General features: G+C 41.1%; 1 protein-coding gene across 5 annotated transcripts in view; it reads right to left on the minus strand.

Annotated features, from left to right (window-relative positions):
- SFSWAP (splicing factor SWAP) overlaps nt 1–17,906 on the minus strand; it is a 98,907-nt gene that overhangs the window by 43,313 nt on the left and 37,688 nt on the right. For 4 of the 5 annotated variants that reach the window (XM_028711143.2, XM_077920473.1, XM_028711145.2 and 1 more), the window contains 3 exons: nt 11,836–12,007; nt 7,970–8,203; nt 1,220–1,410 (listed from right to left, as the gene is read on the minus strand). In XM_028711143.2, coding sequence (XP_028566976.2) covers nt 1,220–1,410; nt 7,970–8,203; nt 11,836–12,007 — 597 coding nt within the window. The remainder of the gene's footprint in view (nt 1–1,219; nt 1,411–7,969; nt 8,204–11,835; nt 12,008–17,906) is intronic. The other variant, XM_028711144.2, reaches the window with a different exon arrangement.

The raw sequence follows: 17,906 nt of genomic DNA on the forward strand, positions 1-17,906 counted from the left end.
TAAACGTTTAGAGATTTAAATCTAAAGATTTAAAAGGCCTGAGAAAATAAAAAGGCCTTTGCCTAGTACCAAGAAGACATTAAGGTGGGCACCAAGTGGAACTCTTGTGAGTACTCTGTACAAATAACCTTGGCAGATAAAAGTAATTAATAAAACAAAAGCCAGATGCTTACATCACTCCTGAATGCACAGACACCACTGAAATCAAATGATGTGCAACTGGCAGAGTGACTGCACCCCCATAGCCTCTCAGACAGCCCCCCTCTCTCACACTACTTGCCTACGGCCAACTGTGTCCTTATCCTTGTCCAGAAACGCCAGCAAAAGCTTGCATTTTGCCTTAAATGCCTTGATTCTGATAAAAGCACTTCTGAATCTTGAATTTAAGTGAAGCCTGAAGGAATTGGGGGGGGGGGGTGTCTCACAACATTTGTAGCTTTTAAAAAGAGAGATTCACATAAAATATTCAGTTTACACAACAATGTGAAATCTCAAGTTATTCAGGTACCATTTAGTTATTTGCGGGAGCGTTTTTTTTTGGGGGGGGGGACGCGCTTATTTTTTTCCTTAGTGCTTTAAAACTACATCAGAATTTCAAATGCTAGATCTAACGTGAGCTAGCCTTATTTTATGACACATGAGCATCCACCATAGTGGTTAGACAAGGGAGAGCAGAGTTCAAATCCCTGCTCAGTCATGAAGCTCATTGGATGATTTCAGGTGAGTCAATATCCAGCTGAAGTTGAACTACAGGATGATTGTAAGGAAAAAATAGAATAGCCCCAAAATGAGCTCCACAGAGGAAGGGTGGGTTACAAATGTTAAAGAGAATGAGAAATTAAGCATGGGTGTGATTCACATCAGAACACAAGATGCAAAAGGTGTACACATAGAATCTGGGGGTGCCACTGCTGAAACTTCAAAGGATGTATAGTGAAGGATGGGGAAGCAAACTTATCACTTTTTTTAAAAAAGGGGGAACACTGGAAACAGAGAGTATTGGCCCAATGTAATATTTCTTTTATATCATGTCAGCAACTTTGATGTAGCCCAACATGCTATTAATTTCAGATCTATTTTCCCTCTGGAAAAAGCTTTCATTCAAGTCTAATAAATACTTACATTTCAAGCAATGCTGGCTTCTCTCTCCTACCCTGCCCCAAGCAAAGTTTTTTGCAGTATATGCTACTATGGTTAAAAACACCTTTGCTTTGCTCACCTCTATATTGAAGGCATGCTCCTCCATTTTCTCAACCTCTGCATCTGCCAGGGGATTCTTCAGGTTCTGCAAGAACAGTGCAGCTTTTCTTTTTCGTTCCGCCTGAAGCTGCTTTTCTTTTGATTCCTTGGAGGCTTGGGCTAGCTTTTCCCTTGCCGCCGCCGCTAATCTGTCCTCTAGTTTCTGCTTTGCTAGGGGAAAAAAGGGATACAGAATGTGGAGAGTTTACAAGGAGGTAACTTGCTTATCACATTAGGAGGTCAACAGTTTTTTAGCCTGAGCTGCACCCTTGAGTCTAGAAAATGCACATCTATGTAGCTCCTAAAAAGCACCTTGGGATATATATATGACTTAAAATGCAGTAGAAGCTGTACAAAATGAAAGCAGAGGGGAGAAACCATTCGGTTGGGAGAGATTAAAAGACAAAACAATGTAAGATTATGAACACTGGACTAGGAAGAAAGGAAAAAAAGATGAGGTTTGTAATAGAGTGCAACAGAAACTGAGAGTTCAGTTCACCAAGAGAGAGAAGTCACAGAAATGAACAACAGAACAGGAGAGGTGGTTTAATAGGAATGTCAGGACCACTGGCTCACCTAACTCAGAAATGTCTATAAGACAAGCAACAACTATTCAGGGTTTCAGACAGGGATTCTTCCCAGTTCTATGTAGATACCAGAGAATGGCTTTTCAAATGTAAAGAACTGAACTACAGGCCTTAAATTAGTGTCTGATGAATGGAGAGACTGAGATGGGGAACAGGGAGCATGCAACATAGATAGATAAGAAGGCACAAGACCATGGCGAGACTTAAAGGTTAAAAGGAAGAAATTGAAACTTAATACAAAACAATAGAGGAAGCCAGTGGAGTGAAACATATAGAGAGTAACATGATTTAAGTAAGAAGAAGAAAAAGTTAACAGCCTGAGAAATCCTTTTGGATAAAGGTGCATGCTGCAAAATTTTGTGGGGTGCATTCATGCTTATGAATAGATAAGACTGGACGTGATTTGCTCTGGATGGGGTCACACTCCCTCAGAAGCAGCCAATACATAGTGCACCCTTCTGGACAGGGACAGCCTAACCTCCACTGTCTATGCCCTGGTAACCACTAGGTTGAATTCCTGCAATGTGTTATAGGTTAGGTTGCCTTTTAAAACAGTTCAAAAAGTACAGCTGAAGCACAATTTGGCAGCTAGACTGTTGACAGGGGCAAGGCAATCTGAAAATACAACACCATTTCTGGCCCAACTAGTTTCGGGGCTAATTTGAGGTGCTGGTTTTGACTGACAGAGCAGTATGCAGCTCAGGCCATTTCAGTGGTGGCACTATGCTTGTGGAATGCACTCACCAGGGAGGCACAACTGGTGCCATCTTTATATATTTTTAGGTAGCCAGAAACAACTTTTTTCTTTACTTGGGCTTTTGGCCCTTAATTTGAGATCAACTTGTATATAATTTCATGCCCACTGACTCTCCCCGACTAACTAATCAAGATGGTTGGACAGGAATGTGGAGGGGGCTCTCCACACAGAGTTTGCAGTGTGTATGCATAAGCCACATGGTTCTAGAAATGTACCTGATGAATTAGCCTGGAAACCTATCATTTCAGAGCACAGATTTCTCAAAGCACTGACGGAACCTATCTCTTGCGTTATGCAATAGTATTCTGTAATTCCTCAGTGTATACAGAGGCACCTAAATTCTTCACTCTTGAGTATCGTACAGACCATATGGCTGCAACAGCTTCAATACATCACCACTGGCATTTCAGAATTATGAGAAAGAGCAGCAGCATGTAAGTGCACCTGGAGACTTGCCACAAGTTAGGTTATAGAATTCCTTGTGGAAATGGTAGCCTTTTGCGTCCCCCAACCATTTTCATTTCTTTTTCAGGATCATCTCTGCATTGAAGGTGCCCATGGATAAAATTATCAGCTCCAAAATCCTTTAACTGAATTAAGACATCTCCCACATTTTGTGCATGTGTCTGCTGTTACCATCCCCCAGGAATCATTACATCCCTGGTTTATACCTGCACTGTTTACCCCTGCTTCTGCTCTGTCTGTTGTGCTTTTCATTAAACTCTTATCTTGGCTACTTTTAAATGTGCTTAATGTAATTTGTGACTATGCCAAATGCTTGCTGACATGAGGAGGACAAGAGAATAGCAAACTCTCCCCCGCCCCCGGGTCTATTTCCAAATCCAGCAAAGAGAAGTCTCTATAGGAGTAGTTCCCAAAGTGTACTCCATCAGCTTCATTCAGGTGGTCTGCAGTGGTGACTAAGTTTTAGCATATATTGTTATAATTGATAAAGGAAAGGTAGAAAAATCATTAAGTGATCCATTAAGAGCCTCAGCAATTTTGAAGCGGTGGAGGTTAGGGGTTGGGAATACCCAAAACTGAAAATATGAGTAACTGGAACAAGATGTTCAGAATTACTGATGGACAAGAGATTACAGTGGGAGGGACAATGTTGTAATTTAGCCACTTGAACAATGGAATACATGGAACTGTGGGCGGTGAATCCCAAGCTGTAAAGAGGTACAGTGGTGCCTCGCAAGACGAAATTAATTCGTTCCACGAGTTTTGTCGTCTTGCAATTTTTTTCGTCTTGTGAAGCACGGTGTCGGAAAAGTTTTGGAAAAGCTTCAAAAATCACCAAAGTCTTTAAAAACCTCAAAAAAGGCTACCACACTGCGTTCTATGAGTTGCTCCTCGAAGATGAGTTGCAACTGTATTAACGGTGTTAAGAAAAAGGAAACAAACTTGCAAGACGTTTCCGTCTTGCGAAGCAAGCCCATAGGGAACTCAAAAAACCAAAAACCCTTTCGTCTTGCAAGTTTTTTTGTCTTGCGAGGCATTCGTCTTGCGAGGTACCACTGTAATTGGTCAAATTCAAACCACATGCCAATGAACTTGAACTTCTAATGCCTTAAATCCCACTATTAGCTGAATGAAATAGCTTAATTGATTTGTGGATTATATGTTTCTTGGATTGTGGATCATGCTACTATGGATTAATGGGATTGCTCTTTTACACTAATTTACATGGGAGTAAGCTCCAATGAATTGAATGGGACTGAACAGATATGCCTAGGATGTGCAGTTACAGAATAATGATGTCTTCAGTAGAGTAAACTTTAACATGTTCCATGGATTAACAGCTCACGTGTACACATTTTCACAGAGGAACAATCATTAACGCCCCAGCAAATAAAACTGAACAAGGAGTAAGGGAAGTGTTTTCAGAAATGCACTGGGAACAGAGCTATTACCCTACATCCTAGCATTACTTTAAAAGCAAGAAGCACATTTTTACACAAGAACCCAACGCAAGAGCAGTAAAATATTTCTAATTCTGTGGCACCACCATCAACATTTCTAAGCAGCTAAATTCCTTCAAGCTCATCATTAAAGTTCCAAATATCACATTTTTCAGCATTTCACACTTTTGATTCTCTAATGCTCAGCTGTGACTAATCAGAAGTATATTATGTCTGTTTCAATTTTCTCATTTCAAGTTTGGGCAAATGCTCACACCTTTTGGGATTTATATACATATTTAAAATGTATTTAATATGAGCATTATATATAAAAAAGAAACCACTAAATAGTTCTTTTTTCACGAAGACCTACCATTTAACCTTGAAAACTAAACATACAGCTTTCCTGACTGTTAGTTCTCTTTCAAGAATGTTATAAAGAGTTTTTACAAAAGATTAGCAAATATTTTTAAATATATTATAGATCCATTTTCAGAATGAGAAACATTCCTCCTTTAATTTGATGTTTAGCAGTTGTTTTTTTACCTGCAGACATGAAATAATGAATTCATAGTTAACTATAGAACCTGACACTCCAAAAGATACTTCCTGTAGGAGAATTTTTAATAAATAATTCTATTTGGAAGTGACTTAATTTTTTTTTATTAAAAAGCATATCTTTGCATCTCAGTTAGATGCCTATTTATAAGATCTGAAAGGCAACATATTCTCTGCGGCGACATTATGAATTCTTCATCAAATTAAACTTTTATATTTTACTGAATTAAGATGCACAGATGCAAATTAAAAGTATAATCCAATTCAACATAAGGTTTTCAGAAAATTACTGAAAATGAGGAAACAAATGCCCTTTTCCCCAGCTGCTTCCATTATTTGATTTCTAATAAATCAAATGTCAAAGTCTGGAGAAGGTAACAAAATTTAACAGCCAGAACTTTATAAGAATTTTGTTTGTTTGTTTTTTAAAAAAACAACAGTCTATGCTAAAACAGAGAATTAATATAATGCAAGCTTTGTTTGGCAGGGGCTTGTTTCTTTCTGTATGTGCTATACACACAAAAATATTATGCAACACAAGGTTACAGGAAAGAAATTAAAAGGTGAAGAAATTTCAAAGGGGTCAAGCATTGTAATCTGACAAAACTTGATATAGACACCTCTGGCTGCTGCCAATGCAATCTTAAGCATCCATGATGAGCAACAACAGGACCAGAAGCACCCCAGGGCTTTTTAGCCAAAACACCATCTATAATGTGCTTGTTTCCCAGGTCGCAAAGCATGATGACATTATGTCAGCCCCTTCAGTTCAGAATTGTGTTCTCCAACCACGTTAATGGGAAGCGTGCAAGTAGGACATGAGCACAACAGCAATTCTGTGGAGAAACACAGTGATTGGTATTCAAAGATATACTGCCTCCAGTACTGGAGATAGTACAAAGCCATCACAGCCTCCATGAATCTGTCTAATTCTGTTTTAACGCTACCCAACTTCGTACCATCCTGTGGCAGTAAATTCCAGTTTAAGTTAGTGTTGTGTGAAGAAGTACTTTCTTTTGCCTGTTCTGAAACTCCTCATCTTCAGTTTCACTGGATGACAAAAACTTCTCCTTAGCCACTGCCTCATACACTGCAAAGTTTTGCTTTGCTTTTTAAATACACCTCTCTCATATCTCCCTCTCCTTTTTTTCCTAAGCTAAAAATACCTTCACATATGAATCTTTCATTCAGCTGCATCCAGTACCTGCTATGGACAAACTCTCACCAGCAGCATCAGGATCAAATAAAAGGCTTTCACAGTAAGACTGCAATGTGCCCTTATTTTTAAAGTTTCAATATGACGTATATTGCCTCATTTTTCAAGGATTTACTTCCTTTAAGTCAAATTCATTTCCAGTAATCCTGGAATGGCTAGATTCCAACCCCTGCCCTTGAAAGAGCTCTATTGAATGAATTATCAATAATGACCCATTAGACCCAGGATGAAAATTCACATGCTGCTGATTGCTGAAAAGTGGGCAGAGAAGACCCAGGTCTCTATAGCAGAAGGCCAAGGACACTGCCCTCATCAACAATTTATTTGCCCACAAGTTGAGCATCTCCTCCACATAGCTCAGTCCCGCCATTTATGTGGCATGTAGATTCAGAAAAGACAAAATGTAAGCATACCAGAGTATACTGCTTGAGCCATTACATGATTATGTTCTTCTTCTATGAAGCATTAAAGCAAATAGCGTTGGAGTACAAAGCACAAGGGCAAGGCCATAGATGGCTGCACCAGGAAATATACTCGCCAATTCAGGGTCTCTAAATTAAGTGGCATGAGCTAGAATTTTCAGCATGTAAACAGGATGTGCTACCCTGCTGACCAGATGGCTAGGGTCTTTGTAGTTTTGCCAGGTTTGGCCAAGTAGAGGCTTTATACTCTGAGGCCTGAGTGTGCAATGTTCACAGCTGCCAGTTTAACTCACAAGGTCAGAAGTTCCTAACATTCTTAAATGAAGCACTGAGCACTTGCAGGGAGAACCCAGCCACCTGACCTAGTTGCTGAAGGAATAGCACCTAGCCAGGAGAATAATACACTAATCTGAGTCTGTGCACCCACAACTCCATTGTATTTCATATCAGCCTAGGATGCAGTACATCCCTGGCCTTACAGATGAGTCCTCCAAAATTTAAAACGCACTAAGCACTGCCTCAGAATATTTCAAGACTTTGAAGAAATATGAAGTCTGCATTTTTAAGTTGTGTACCGATGGCTATAGTAATAGAGAGTCTCTGACGTTATGCTGCCAAAGTGATGGTGGTAATGCATTTTGTGACAGCTACTATTCCAGACCTGAAGGAGCAATTAAAACTCAATTTGTTTAATTATAAGAACATTACAACACATATAAAATAGTTGAGTGGGAGTTTACAGACCAATTCTTAAATGTGCTTCCCTAGCACCACACACTAGATGCATGACTAAGACTACAGCTACTTTGACAATCAGCATCTCTGAAACACAATCCATTTTTAGTAAAGAAAAAAAAAATGAATGAGAAGCCATTATGGTCCAACTCAGCTCAAAGCTTGCAGTGCACGCTGTGGCCAATTCACAGCGGTCCTGGGGCCTTTGTACACCACTGCTGACAAGCCCCTGAGCATGAAATACAACATTTCAATGATTACATTTAGTTGGTATACTGTGGATAATTTTATTCACCTCAGAACATCAGCAATTTATTTGTATCAACCATAGGCCACTGTAGTTTACAAAAGAGTTCCGGAATTCAAGATTTTTAAAAAAACCAAATCATAACTATAAGACATAACAAAAAGTAGCAACTCCCTGGTTTTTTTTCTGTTTACTATCCATTTCCTTCCCTTTAAGCCCGCTCTCAAAACAAGAAGTCTGCCAGCAGTACACATTTACAAGCTCCAAGCATTTCCTCTCCTCTCCACAGTGCTGATGCATTTACCTTGTTTGGCTTCCAGCTCCTCCTGTGTCAGCTGAGGCTTCTTCTCTTCAGCAGCCCCACTGGACATGGCAAATGCTGAGTGGCTGTTTGAGGTGCTACTGGCATTCTCATGGCCTTCCTTGCCTTCTTCCCCCTCCTCGTCGCTGTCATCATCAAGTTTCACACGGTTTTTCTCCAAGGGGAGCATGTCATTTTCTTTGGCCCTGATTGCAAAGCTTATTGGTGCAAAGGATGCTATTAAAAAGGAAGTGACAACTAGTGAGATATTGTTGACTAGGCAATCTATGCAATGAAAACAGTTGCACCTGTGCAGAAGAGGGGAAGCAGCAGTAGGCTAGAGACAACTCCCAAGATGTGCAGAGAACAACAAATACTTAGCTAACCTTCTCAATTGAACCCCCCCCCCCAAGAGGCTCAATGAAAACTGGTTTTGCTCAGTGGTACAGAATGTTATTGGTGGGGTGGGGCAGAATAGAGTATCCAGAAAGCAGGCACAACTGGCAGGCTTGAAACCTGAACAGGAGCATTCTACACTGCAACATGTTGCCCTGGGTCCCATCTGTGCTACATTGTGCAGCTGGTGTAGCTTTCTAACAGAGGCTGCTCATCGTTGCTTATGTAATAATAATAATAATAATAATAATAATAATAATAATAATAATAATAATAATAATAATAATATATTTATACCCCGCCCATCTGGCTGAGCTTCCCCAGCCACTCTGGGCGGCTTCCAATCAAGTGTTAAAAACAATACAGTATTACGGTTTTATCTCATTGTTTGTCACTTTGAGGATCTTTATGGCTTAAAAGAGGATCGCAAATATTAAACCAAACAAATATTGAAACTAATAGTCTGCTATTTACTTCTATAGTTGTCTTAACAATCAAAACCACTGTTAAGAAGGGTGGGGGAAGGATTACAGGCTAGGAACTTGGTTTTAGTTCACTCTTGTCTCTGGAGAAAAGCAAAGAAATAATTTGCAGTGCCCCGACTTCTTGCTCCTTTCCTCCCCCTCTGCTGACTGAATGTTCTGTAAAGCACCTTCTTTTGAGGCTGAAAATCATCCTGCTGAACAGGATGGAAGAGCCGGCATGTAAACCAGCACCAATACATCTCTCTCCACCACATTTAAATGGTCCTGTAAAAACAGTGGAAAAACAAATGATCCCCTTAAGTTGGTGGTAGTGAGGGGAATCATTACCTTACCCTTATGGTTAAAGGGTAAATTCTGATCTGAAGATTTGGAACTACTACAAAAGCCTTTTAGAAGGCAGGGGTAGAACGATGCTCGCTTTTTAAAGATAATGTCACCCGCCCCTCCTTGCATGCATGCAAGCAGCTGGAGCTTTCCTTATAAGCATTTGTGCTCTGAGCCCTAGCCAAATATAGGCAGCCTGCCTTTGTGTTTTGGAAAAAGAATTATGAACGGACACAAAGCATTTAGAATGGAAACTTTATAGAAGCCTTAACCGTGGAGGCCGCTAGGGCTAGCTCTATCACTCATTTATATAGCAGTCCTAACGGGCAACTGCTTAAAAAGCTTTCCCTTGTTCAGTCTTGGTAACGATTCTCAGGCAATTGGTAAAATGGAGCTGACAGAGAGATAAACTGGCCGTGAATGCCTGTAATGCCGTTCTGCTGCTGAAGCTTAAGCAATTCTGGCCCATCAAACTGCTTGGATGGGAGACTCCCTGGGAACCGTACTTAAGGTACTTGAGCTTTTTCAAAGGAAAACAAGGTATAAAGGCGGTAAGCTGACCCAGAATATGAAACCAGGTTTTCTAGATTCGTCTTTGATAGTCTAAAGAGATCTAGCCACACGTAACTTCCGCTTTATACAACCTCTACCATTACTGATTCGGAGAGGGCATATACATCAGTGATAACAGCACCTCAATTGCATGTACAACGTCCCAGGTTCACTCCTTGGCTCTCTAGTTAACAATATGTCAGGTAGCAAATGGTAGAAATAACATTCTACTGCTGGGGACCCTGGAGAGCCATTCCCAGTCTGAATAGAAGATATCAGGCTAATTAGGCAAATAGTTTAACCTGGTATATGGCAACTTCATACATTCCTAATCCTCAAACCTGGATCCATCGGTTGAACTCCCCCTGCCCCCGCTAATGCTACAAACCATGTAATTCAATTTTTGGCCCTTTGTGGTTTATTATCTTTTCAAAAGGCTATTTTCAAACCTGACCTCTTAATTAGCCTAACCCACTTGCAACTTTAAAAAACCAAAATACTTTTTCACCTTTCCCCCACTAAATCTGACATCAAGAGGATTTGCTAGCTCACCCAATGGTACTTGGAAGATTTCATTTAATACCAGCCTACAAAAAAATAATTACTCTGAGGAATTAATTGCATTGCAGCACAGCAGAAAGAAAGGCGAAGCCTATGCATTTCCTCCTATCTACAGCATTTCACAGCTTGCCTCGCAACTGGCAGAAACTCTTGTCGTATTGGAACATTTGTTCCCACCCTCTATACCGGAAATGAAAACTGATGAACGACTCCTCCATCACTATGATCCCCTCCCCCCCACCACGAAAAAAGAAGCCAAACCATTTTACACAGCTATGGTCTGGCAGCAGCTTCCTCTAAATTAAACACGTGCAAGGGATTGCCTACACAAATTTCTTTCAGTTTAACTGCTGCCTGCTGCGAAAAGCTCCTGAAATTCAAAGGTTTGATTTTATTGGAACAAAGAATACAGGAGTTTCATCTGGCAAGCGTTCTGCTACTTATCAAAATAGAGTTTCCAGCTCTGTGGTGCTGCAATCTAACCACTGGTCGCATGAATATTTGATGCTTCATTGAACCAGGTCAGGCCATCGCCCACCCCCACCCCCCAAGACTTAACAGAAGTTCTCTTGCGTTCCAGGCAGAAAGAAACCAATAATTTCCCAGCCTCGCTACACAACTCTTTACAAGGACTGAACTTGGGACCTTCTGTTCCATCAGCAGCTGAGCTAAGAGCCTCCGCTAAGCAGCTACACTACAGCCAATTCTCAAGCAGTCACGCTGCACTTGGGGAAATCGTTCTCTGGAATGGCTTCGATAAAGAACTGAACTAATCCACCCAAGCTTCTGTATCACCCTTCCCCAATCTGGTGCCCTACCTATGTTTTGGACCACAACTCCCATCAAACCCTGCTAGCACTGCACCAGGCTGAGGAAGGCTGCTCTCTATCAGCCTTGAATGAAAGACGAGAGATCTTTCAAGCAGGTATGTTGTATTAAGTTGTATGATATTGAGAGAACATCAAGACATAAATTGGGATCCATTACTCAGTTCAGAGTTCCCCCTCCACCCTTCAGATGAGTGAAACATTCTTTAATGCTACTTATGGATGTATTTACAGTGGTGCCTCGCAAGACGAAAAGAATCAGTTCCGCGAGTCTCTTCATCTTGCGGTTTTTTCGTCTTGCGAAGCAAGCCCATTAGCGGCTTAGCGCTATTAGCGGCTTAGCAGATAAGCGGCTTAGCGGATCAGCTGATAAGCGGCTTAGCGGATCAGCTGATAAGCGGCTTAGCGGATCAGCTGTTAAGCGGCTTAGCGGATCAGCTGATAAGCGGCTTAGCGGATCAGCTGATAAGCGGCTTAGCGGTTTGGGGAAAAAGGGGGGGGAGGGAAAAAAACCTGCAGGAACTTGCAATACATTTTCGTCTTGCGAAGCAAGCCCATAGGAAATTCGTTTTGCGAAGCACCTCCAAAACAGAAAACCCTTTCGTCTAGCGGGTTTTCCGTCTTGCGAGGCATTCGTCTTGCGGGGCACCACTGTATTTATTACACACACACACACAAGGGGTGTCGGGGGGGGTGTCTCTGGTTCCCACACCTACAGGCATACCTTTTATCAGTTTGCCATCATTGGAAATTTTAATGGCCAGTGCATCTTGTTTATCATTTCCTTGGGCCGCAGACTCTACATCTTCAGACATGCTGTCAGCGGGAAACTGGGCTTCTCCCGGTTCAGTGTTGGCAGTGTCAGCAGGGACATCCTCCGATAAAGTTGCTACCTGCTTAAAGGCGGGAAAATACAAGACAACCTCACTTTCCAACTAAAAATGAAAGCCTATGGAATACAATTAAAATAGAATTAAAATCTTGGAGTAAGCTTCACTGAAGTCAATGAAGCTTACTTCTGAGTAGACATGATAGGCTTGCACAGCACACAGAATTCCTATTCTCTCCTATCACAGTCCAAAATGATCTAACAATTGCAACACAGTGGCTTCAGTTCTTCGTAATACACCCATTACCAAACTGATACTAGCTGACCTGCCCATTTACTTGCCGTGGAACTTTCATTTTATGTACCAGTTATAAATGAGCTTGGAGATTTTTAAGAAAGCATAGCAGCAGACAAAAAAGCTTGCGATGATTCAAGTATATTTGACATTGCTATTTCATGCCCATTACGGTAGTCAAGAGAGTCATTAAAAAGCACTGTACTAACAGCTTTGTAATAAGAATGTACAATGAAAGTCTAATATAAAAATGGCTAAGCGTAAAGTTTTCCTTTTCTTAAAAAAATGTTGAAATCTTTAAGGAACAATCTTAAAGTTTAGTTTCACTTATTGGCTGCAGCTAATGATACCAATAAAATCTAAGAGTATTTTTGGCATGCAGTTTTAAGCGTTAGCAACTCCCACTGTTAGAAAAAAAAAGATGAACACATAATAAAACTTCAGTAGTAAGAATTTATCTTCAGAAGAGAAAGGGGCACTTGAGTTAATTGGTCTAATTTATTCATGGCAGAGCAGACTTATGCCAGAGATTGTTTAGTGTGTAAAAAAAACTCCCAAACGTATGATTTGTGAAACACAGGCAATGGAAGCAATTTAAAACTGATACTGAAAGGAAGTAGGGGGAAATGTGAAGATTGCACAGACCGCTATCGTTTACTCTAACTGACAGCAGCCCTCAAAGGTTTCAGGCCAAAAGCTGGGAATGTGCTGTTATGCTCAGTTCCTGTTTATAAGCTTTCCCATGGACAGCATCATAGGTCTCTGCTGCTCCTAGCAGCCTATTTCATCTGTTCACTGAGTAGATTCCTCTAATTGTAGCTGAATATTCAGGGTCCACCTCAAACTGTGCTTCCTTTGCTGCGTGCAGGAGAGCTTATAAGCCAGACCTTTTGTAATGCCCTGAAAACCTGCCAGCGTCATACGCTGGTAAATCACTTGCTGGTTGGCCTCACACTGCAAAATTCTCTACATAACGGGCACATTTGTCATTGCACAAAAAAATAATTTATGGTGCTCCCACCCTTTAAGGGGATTGTATGTAAACTTCCCGGCTCGGTTATCCTGCCTGGAACCATTACAGAGGAACAGCTGAAGTTTATAAACTAATTTAAATAAATGCCTGCAGAATTTATTCGTCTACAGATTAATATCCTCTAAATTCAGACCAAGCCTTTCACTGGCTATTGCACACTCATCATCCATTCCTGCACTGAAATCTCCCAGCACAATCATCAAGAGGTGTTGGGAAGCATTGGTTAATCAATTTCAAATGAGATTCTAGGGCAGGGGTCAGCAACCTTTTTCAGCTGTGGGCCGGCCCACCATCCCTCAGACCATGTGGTGGGCCGAACTATATTTTGGGGGGAAAATATGAACAAATTCCTATGCCCCACAAATAACTCAGAGATGCATTTTAAATAAAAGCACACATACCACTCATGTAAAAACACCAGGCAGGCCCCACAAATAATCCAGAGATGCATTTTAAATACAGTGGTACCTCGCAAGACGAATGCCTCGCAAGACAAAAAACTCGCTAGACGAAAGGTTTTTTTGTTTTTTGAGCTGCTTCGCAAGACGATTTTCCCTATGGGCTTGCTTCGCAAGACGGAAACGTCTTGCAAGTTTGTTTCCTTTTTCTTAACACCATTAATACAGTTGCGACTTGACTTCGAGGAGCAACTCATAGAACGCGGTGTGGTAGCCTTTTTGGAGGTTTTTAAAGACTTTGGTGATTTTTGAAGCTTTTCCAAAACTTTCCCGACACCGTGCTTCGCAAGACGAAAAAAATCGCAAGATGACAAAACTCGCGGAACGAATTAATTTCGTCTTGCGAGACACCACTGTAAAAGGACAAATTCTACTCATGTAAAAACATGCTGATTCCTGGACTGTACGCAGGCCAGACTGAGAAGGTGTTTGGGCAACATCTGTCCCCTGGGCCTTAGGTTGCCTACCCCTGCTCTAGGGAGCCCCATATTGTATACTGAAATTATGATCTTTATAGAGTCTCTAGGCAGGACATACATATTTATGCAAATTGATTCAGATTCCCTATGTCTTTTCAGGTGGATAAAGCAAGATGAATTGGATTCAGTTACCTGCATATCTACACTTAAACTACTAACCACCCCTAGAATAATGCCACCTCTACTTTTTCCTTTCTTGCAAGAACTGATAAAAGTGCTAAATCCCAGTAGCTCAATTTCTGGAGCCTAAGACCCCTGTAAACCAATTAACTGAAATTGGGGAAAACTTAAAAAAGCCAAACCCCCAGATCCTTCGACTTGTAACCCCACCCTGAAATAATCTGTGACAACAATTTTAATGATATTCTTTGGGGGCCAAAGCATATCTTTTATGCCACCTGAGAAGGCTGCAATGTTTTCTTTGATTTTGCTAGAGAGTGAGGAGGAAAGGAAGTGGTACTTGAATGCAGTAGATGGATTCATGACTGGTCCTGTGATTTGCTACTCAACAACCTCCCACCTAATATTCCCTGGATGAGTTTATCCCCTCAAAAATCAGGTAACTCACTAATGGAAAACAGCAAGGTGAACTCTGCAGGTTTGTAAATCACAGACGTTTGAGCTTTGAGAAATGCCTGAAGTCAATGGTGTAAGTGAAATCATTACCAACATACTTTACTAACAAAACTGGAACCCTCTTTCTTAGGAACAATGAAGATGAGCCGTCAATGGTATTTTAGAACCTTAAAATGTTTTGAAAGTTCTCAATGGAAAGGCCTGTTATAAGAGGCAATAGTGGTTTTACTGTCACTTCAACAAGACTGGTGGAGAAATAAAGCGACTAAGAACCATTTAATTACCACAATGCACTGCTCAGAAAAGGCTCTCAGAAACTGAAAAGTTCTTAAGAATTGATGTACGAATTGAAAACTGTACTTTAGGAAAAGTAATGTTCCTTTCTTTAAAAGGTTCTTTGACTGCCTCTAAGTAGCGATTAAAACAAAAAAATCTCCTACAAACAAGGTTTGAGGATTTTCAATTATGGAGAGGGGCTCATATTACAGGATTTCAGATTGTAGGCACTTAAACAATAATAATTTAAAGAACAGAATAAGCAGATTGCTTAGTTTTGAAGCTCCTGAAAGTGTTTAAATGACAGAAAGAAGGCAGCTCATGTTGGCCAGCACCTGGCAGTCAGCAGAAGCAATATTTTGAATGGAGCAACGACTGAAGTATCAAACAACATTGGCTTTGCCGATAAAACCCACTTCTGTGATTGATGATGGTGATGATGATGATAATTTTATTATGTATACCCCACCCATCTGACTCGGTTGCCCCAACCACTCTGGGTTGCTTCCAACATATATAAAAACTTAATGAAACATAACACATTAAAAGGCTTCCCTATACAGGGCTGCTTTTAGAGGTCTTCTAAAGGTTATAGTGCTACTCATCGCCTTGACATCTGATGGGAGGGCATTCCACAGGGCGGGTGCCAATGCCAAGAAGGCCCTACTTTTCGCAGCGAGAGAACTGCCAGAAGGCCCTTGGCACTGGACCTCAGTGTCCAGGCTGAATGAAGGGGGTGGAGACGCACCTTCAGGTATACAGGGCGAAAGCAGTTTAGGGCTTTAAAGGTGAGCACCAACACTTTGAATTGTGCTCAGAAACGTACTGGGAGCAAGGAAACACACTGGCAAAAGGGTTCTTTAACCCCATCATGCACCTCACCTGCTTACTCTTCAGAATCTGCCAAATAGGGCAAATGGGAACAAGCAACTTGAGGAGCACAAGAGTGCAGAGGCTCTGCCAATATATAGGGTTACAGGAGGGGAGAAGGAAGCTGTGCAGAAGCTGTCTAGCTGATAGACTGCACAACAGAAAGTTGCTATGCACAAACCAAGGAGAGGGCAGTTGTGGTCACTAGGATTTATATTGAGCTCCCAGGCTGATAGCTTAGAGACAGAGAGAATCAAATAAATGCATATAAAATTTCAGAAGTATTTTGATATGTCACTGTGGTTTAAGTTGCCTTAAAAACAAGCCTGCCGGCTGTGTGTATGTGTCCACTAGGGATCAACCAGTGTATCTCCACCAGTTCCTCAACCATTTAGTGAGAGGCACTGCCAGGGCCTTGCTTTCTCACCCTGCAGCTTAAAGAAGGTAAAAAAAAATTACAAGAAGCCTCTCATAGTGTTCTCATCCAAAATCTCAGCATAGGTGAGAGTAAGGCATTACCTCTCTGCACATGCTAGAGGGTCTAGCTTGTGCTGGGCTATGGAGAATAAAAGAGCCACAGAAGTCTCCCTACTCCTCCTCACCTTTTCCATACCCCAGCACAAAAAAGAGAAACCTTCGCCTCCTCCACAAGCTTTCTATGTGTTTCAGAGGACTTGGAGTGGAAAGCCAAAATTGAAGCCACACCAATGATAATGGACCTCAGCAAATTCTCTATTCAATTTCAAGGAGAATGGGCTCGTTAATGTTGAGCTTTTTTGCTTTGTTTGTTTTGCAAAAAACCCCAAAAGTTTTCAATTCCACCTTTGAAATCCCGGTAATGTCTGGGAAAATCCAAATGTATGGCAGCCCTATATTAATTTTGATAGCTATATGGAATTCTGTCTGTCTCTTAGTGCAGCTGCAGATCATTGAGCCTGAGCTTCCACAGCTGCCACCCACCATGAACCACCATTGGCAGGACTGGCAACAGCAGCAGCAGGTATGTACTATGCCTATTCTAATGTTTTGTGCTCTTGTTAACAGTGCTGTCTTAAATGTGCATTTTATAGTTGACTTCTTTTAGTAACGTTGTCTTTTGGAATGTTTAAGATTTTTTTTTTTGTTAACTTTGCTGTGTTAAATGTGCATTCTGTAGTTGACCTCCTCTGTAATCTTTTATTTTGAAACCTTTAAGACATTATTTCAGTTTCTGTTAATTATGTTGCTTTGAATGTGTTGTTCTTATTGCTTAGTCATTTAGTTGTGTCCAACTCTTCATGACCCCATGAACAAGAGCACACCAGGCATTCCTGTCTTCTGCTGCCTCCCGCAGTTAGGTCAAATTCATGTTAGTAGCTTCAAGAACACTGTCCAACTATCTCGTCCTCTGTTGTCCCCTTCTCCTTGTGCCCTCAATCTTTCCCAACATCAGGGTCTTTTCCAGAGAGTCTTCTCATGATGTGGCCAAAGTATTGGAGCCTCAGCTTCAGGATCTGTCCTTCCAGTGAGCAACTGCAGTGGTACCTCGGGTTAAGAACTTAATTCGTTCTGGAGGTCCGTTCTTAACCTGAAACCGTTCTTAACCTGAGGTACCACTTTAGCTAATGGGGACTCCCGCCGCTGTGTTATTTCTGTTCTCATCCTGAAGCAAAGTTCTTAACCCGAGGTACTATTTCTGGGTTAGCGGAGTCTGTAACCTGAAGCATCTGTAACCCGAGGTACCACTGTATTTGACTTTCTTCAGTAATGTTTTAGAGATATTTTTCTTAAAAATGTAAAGTGGTACAGAAATGAAATGAATAATAATAAAAAAACAGGATATTCAAGCAGAGGGTCAATCAAGTGAAGATGATCAGTCCCCTGATGGTATTATCCACCAGCGGTTCTCAATTTCTTAAATCAGGAAGCCTCTTTGCCTAGTGCATAGAGACATTTGTTGAATTGCTACAGGTAACAAACTATTTGCAAGTCTGGCCTAA

Source organism: Podarcis muralis, chromosome 16, assembly GCF_964188315.1.
Source record: "Podarcis muralis chromosome 16, rPodMur119.hap1.1, whole genome shotgun sequence".
Lineage (NCBI taxonomy): Eukaryota > Metazoa > Chordata > Lepidosauria > Squamata > Lacertidae > Podarcis > Podarcis muralis.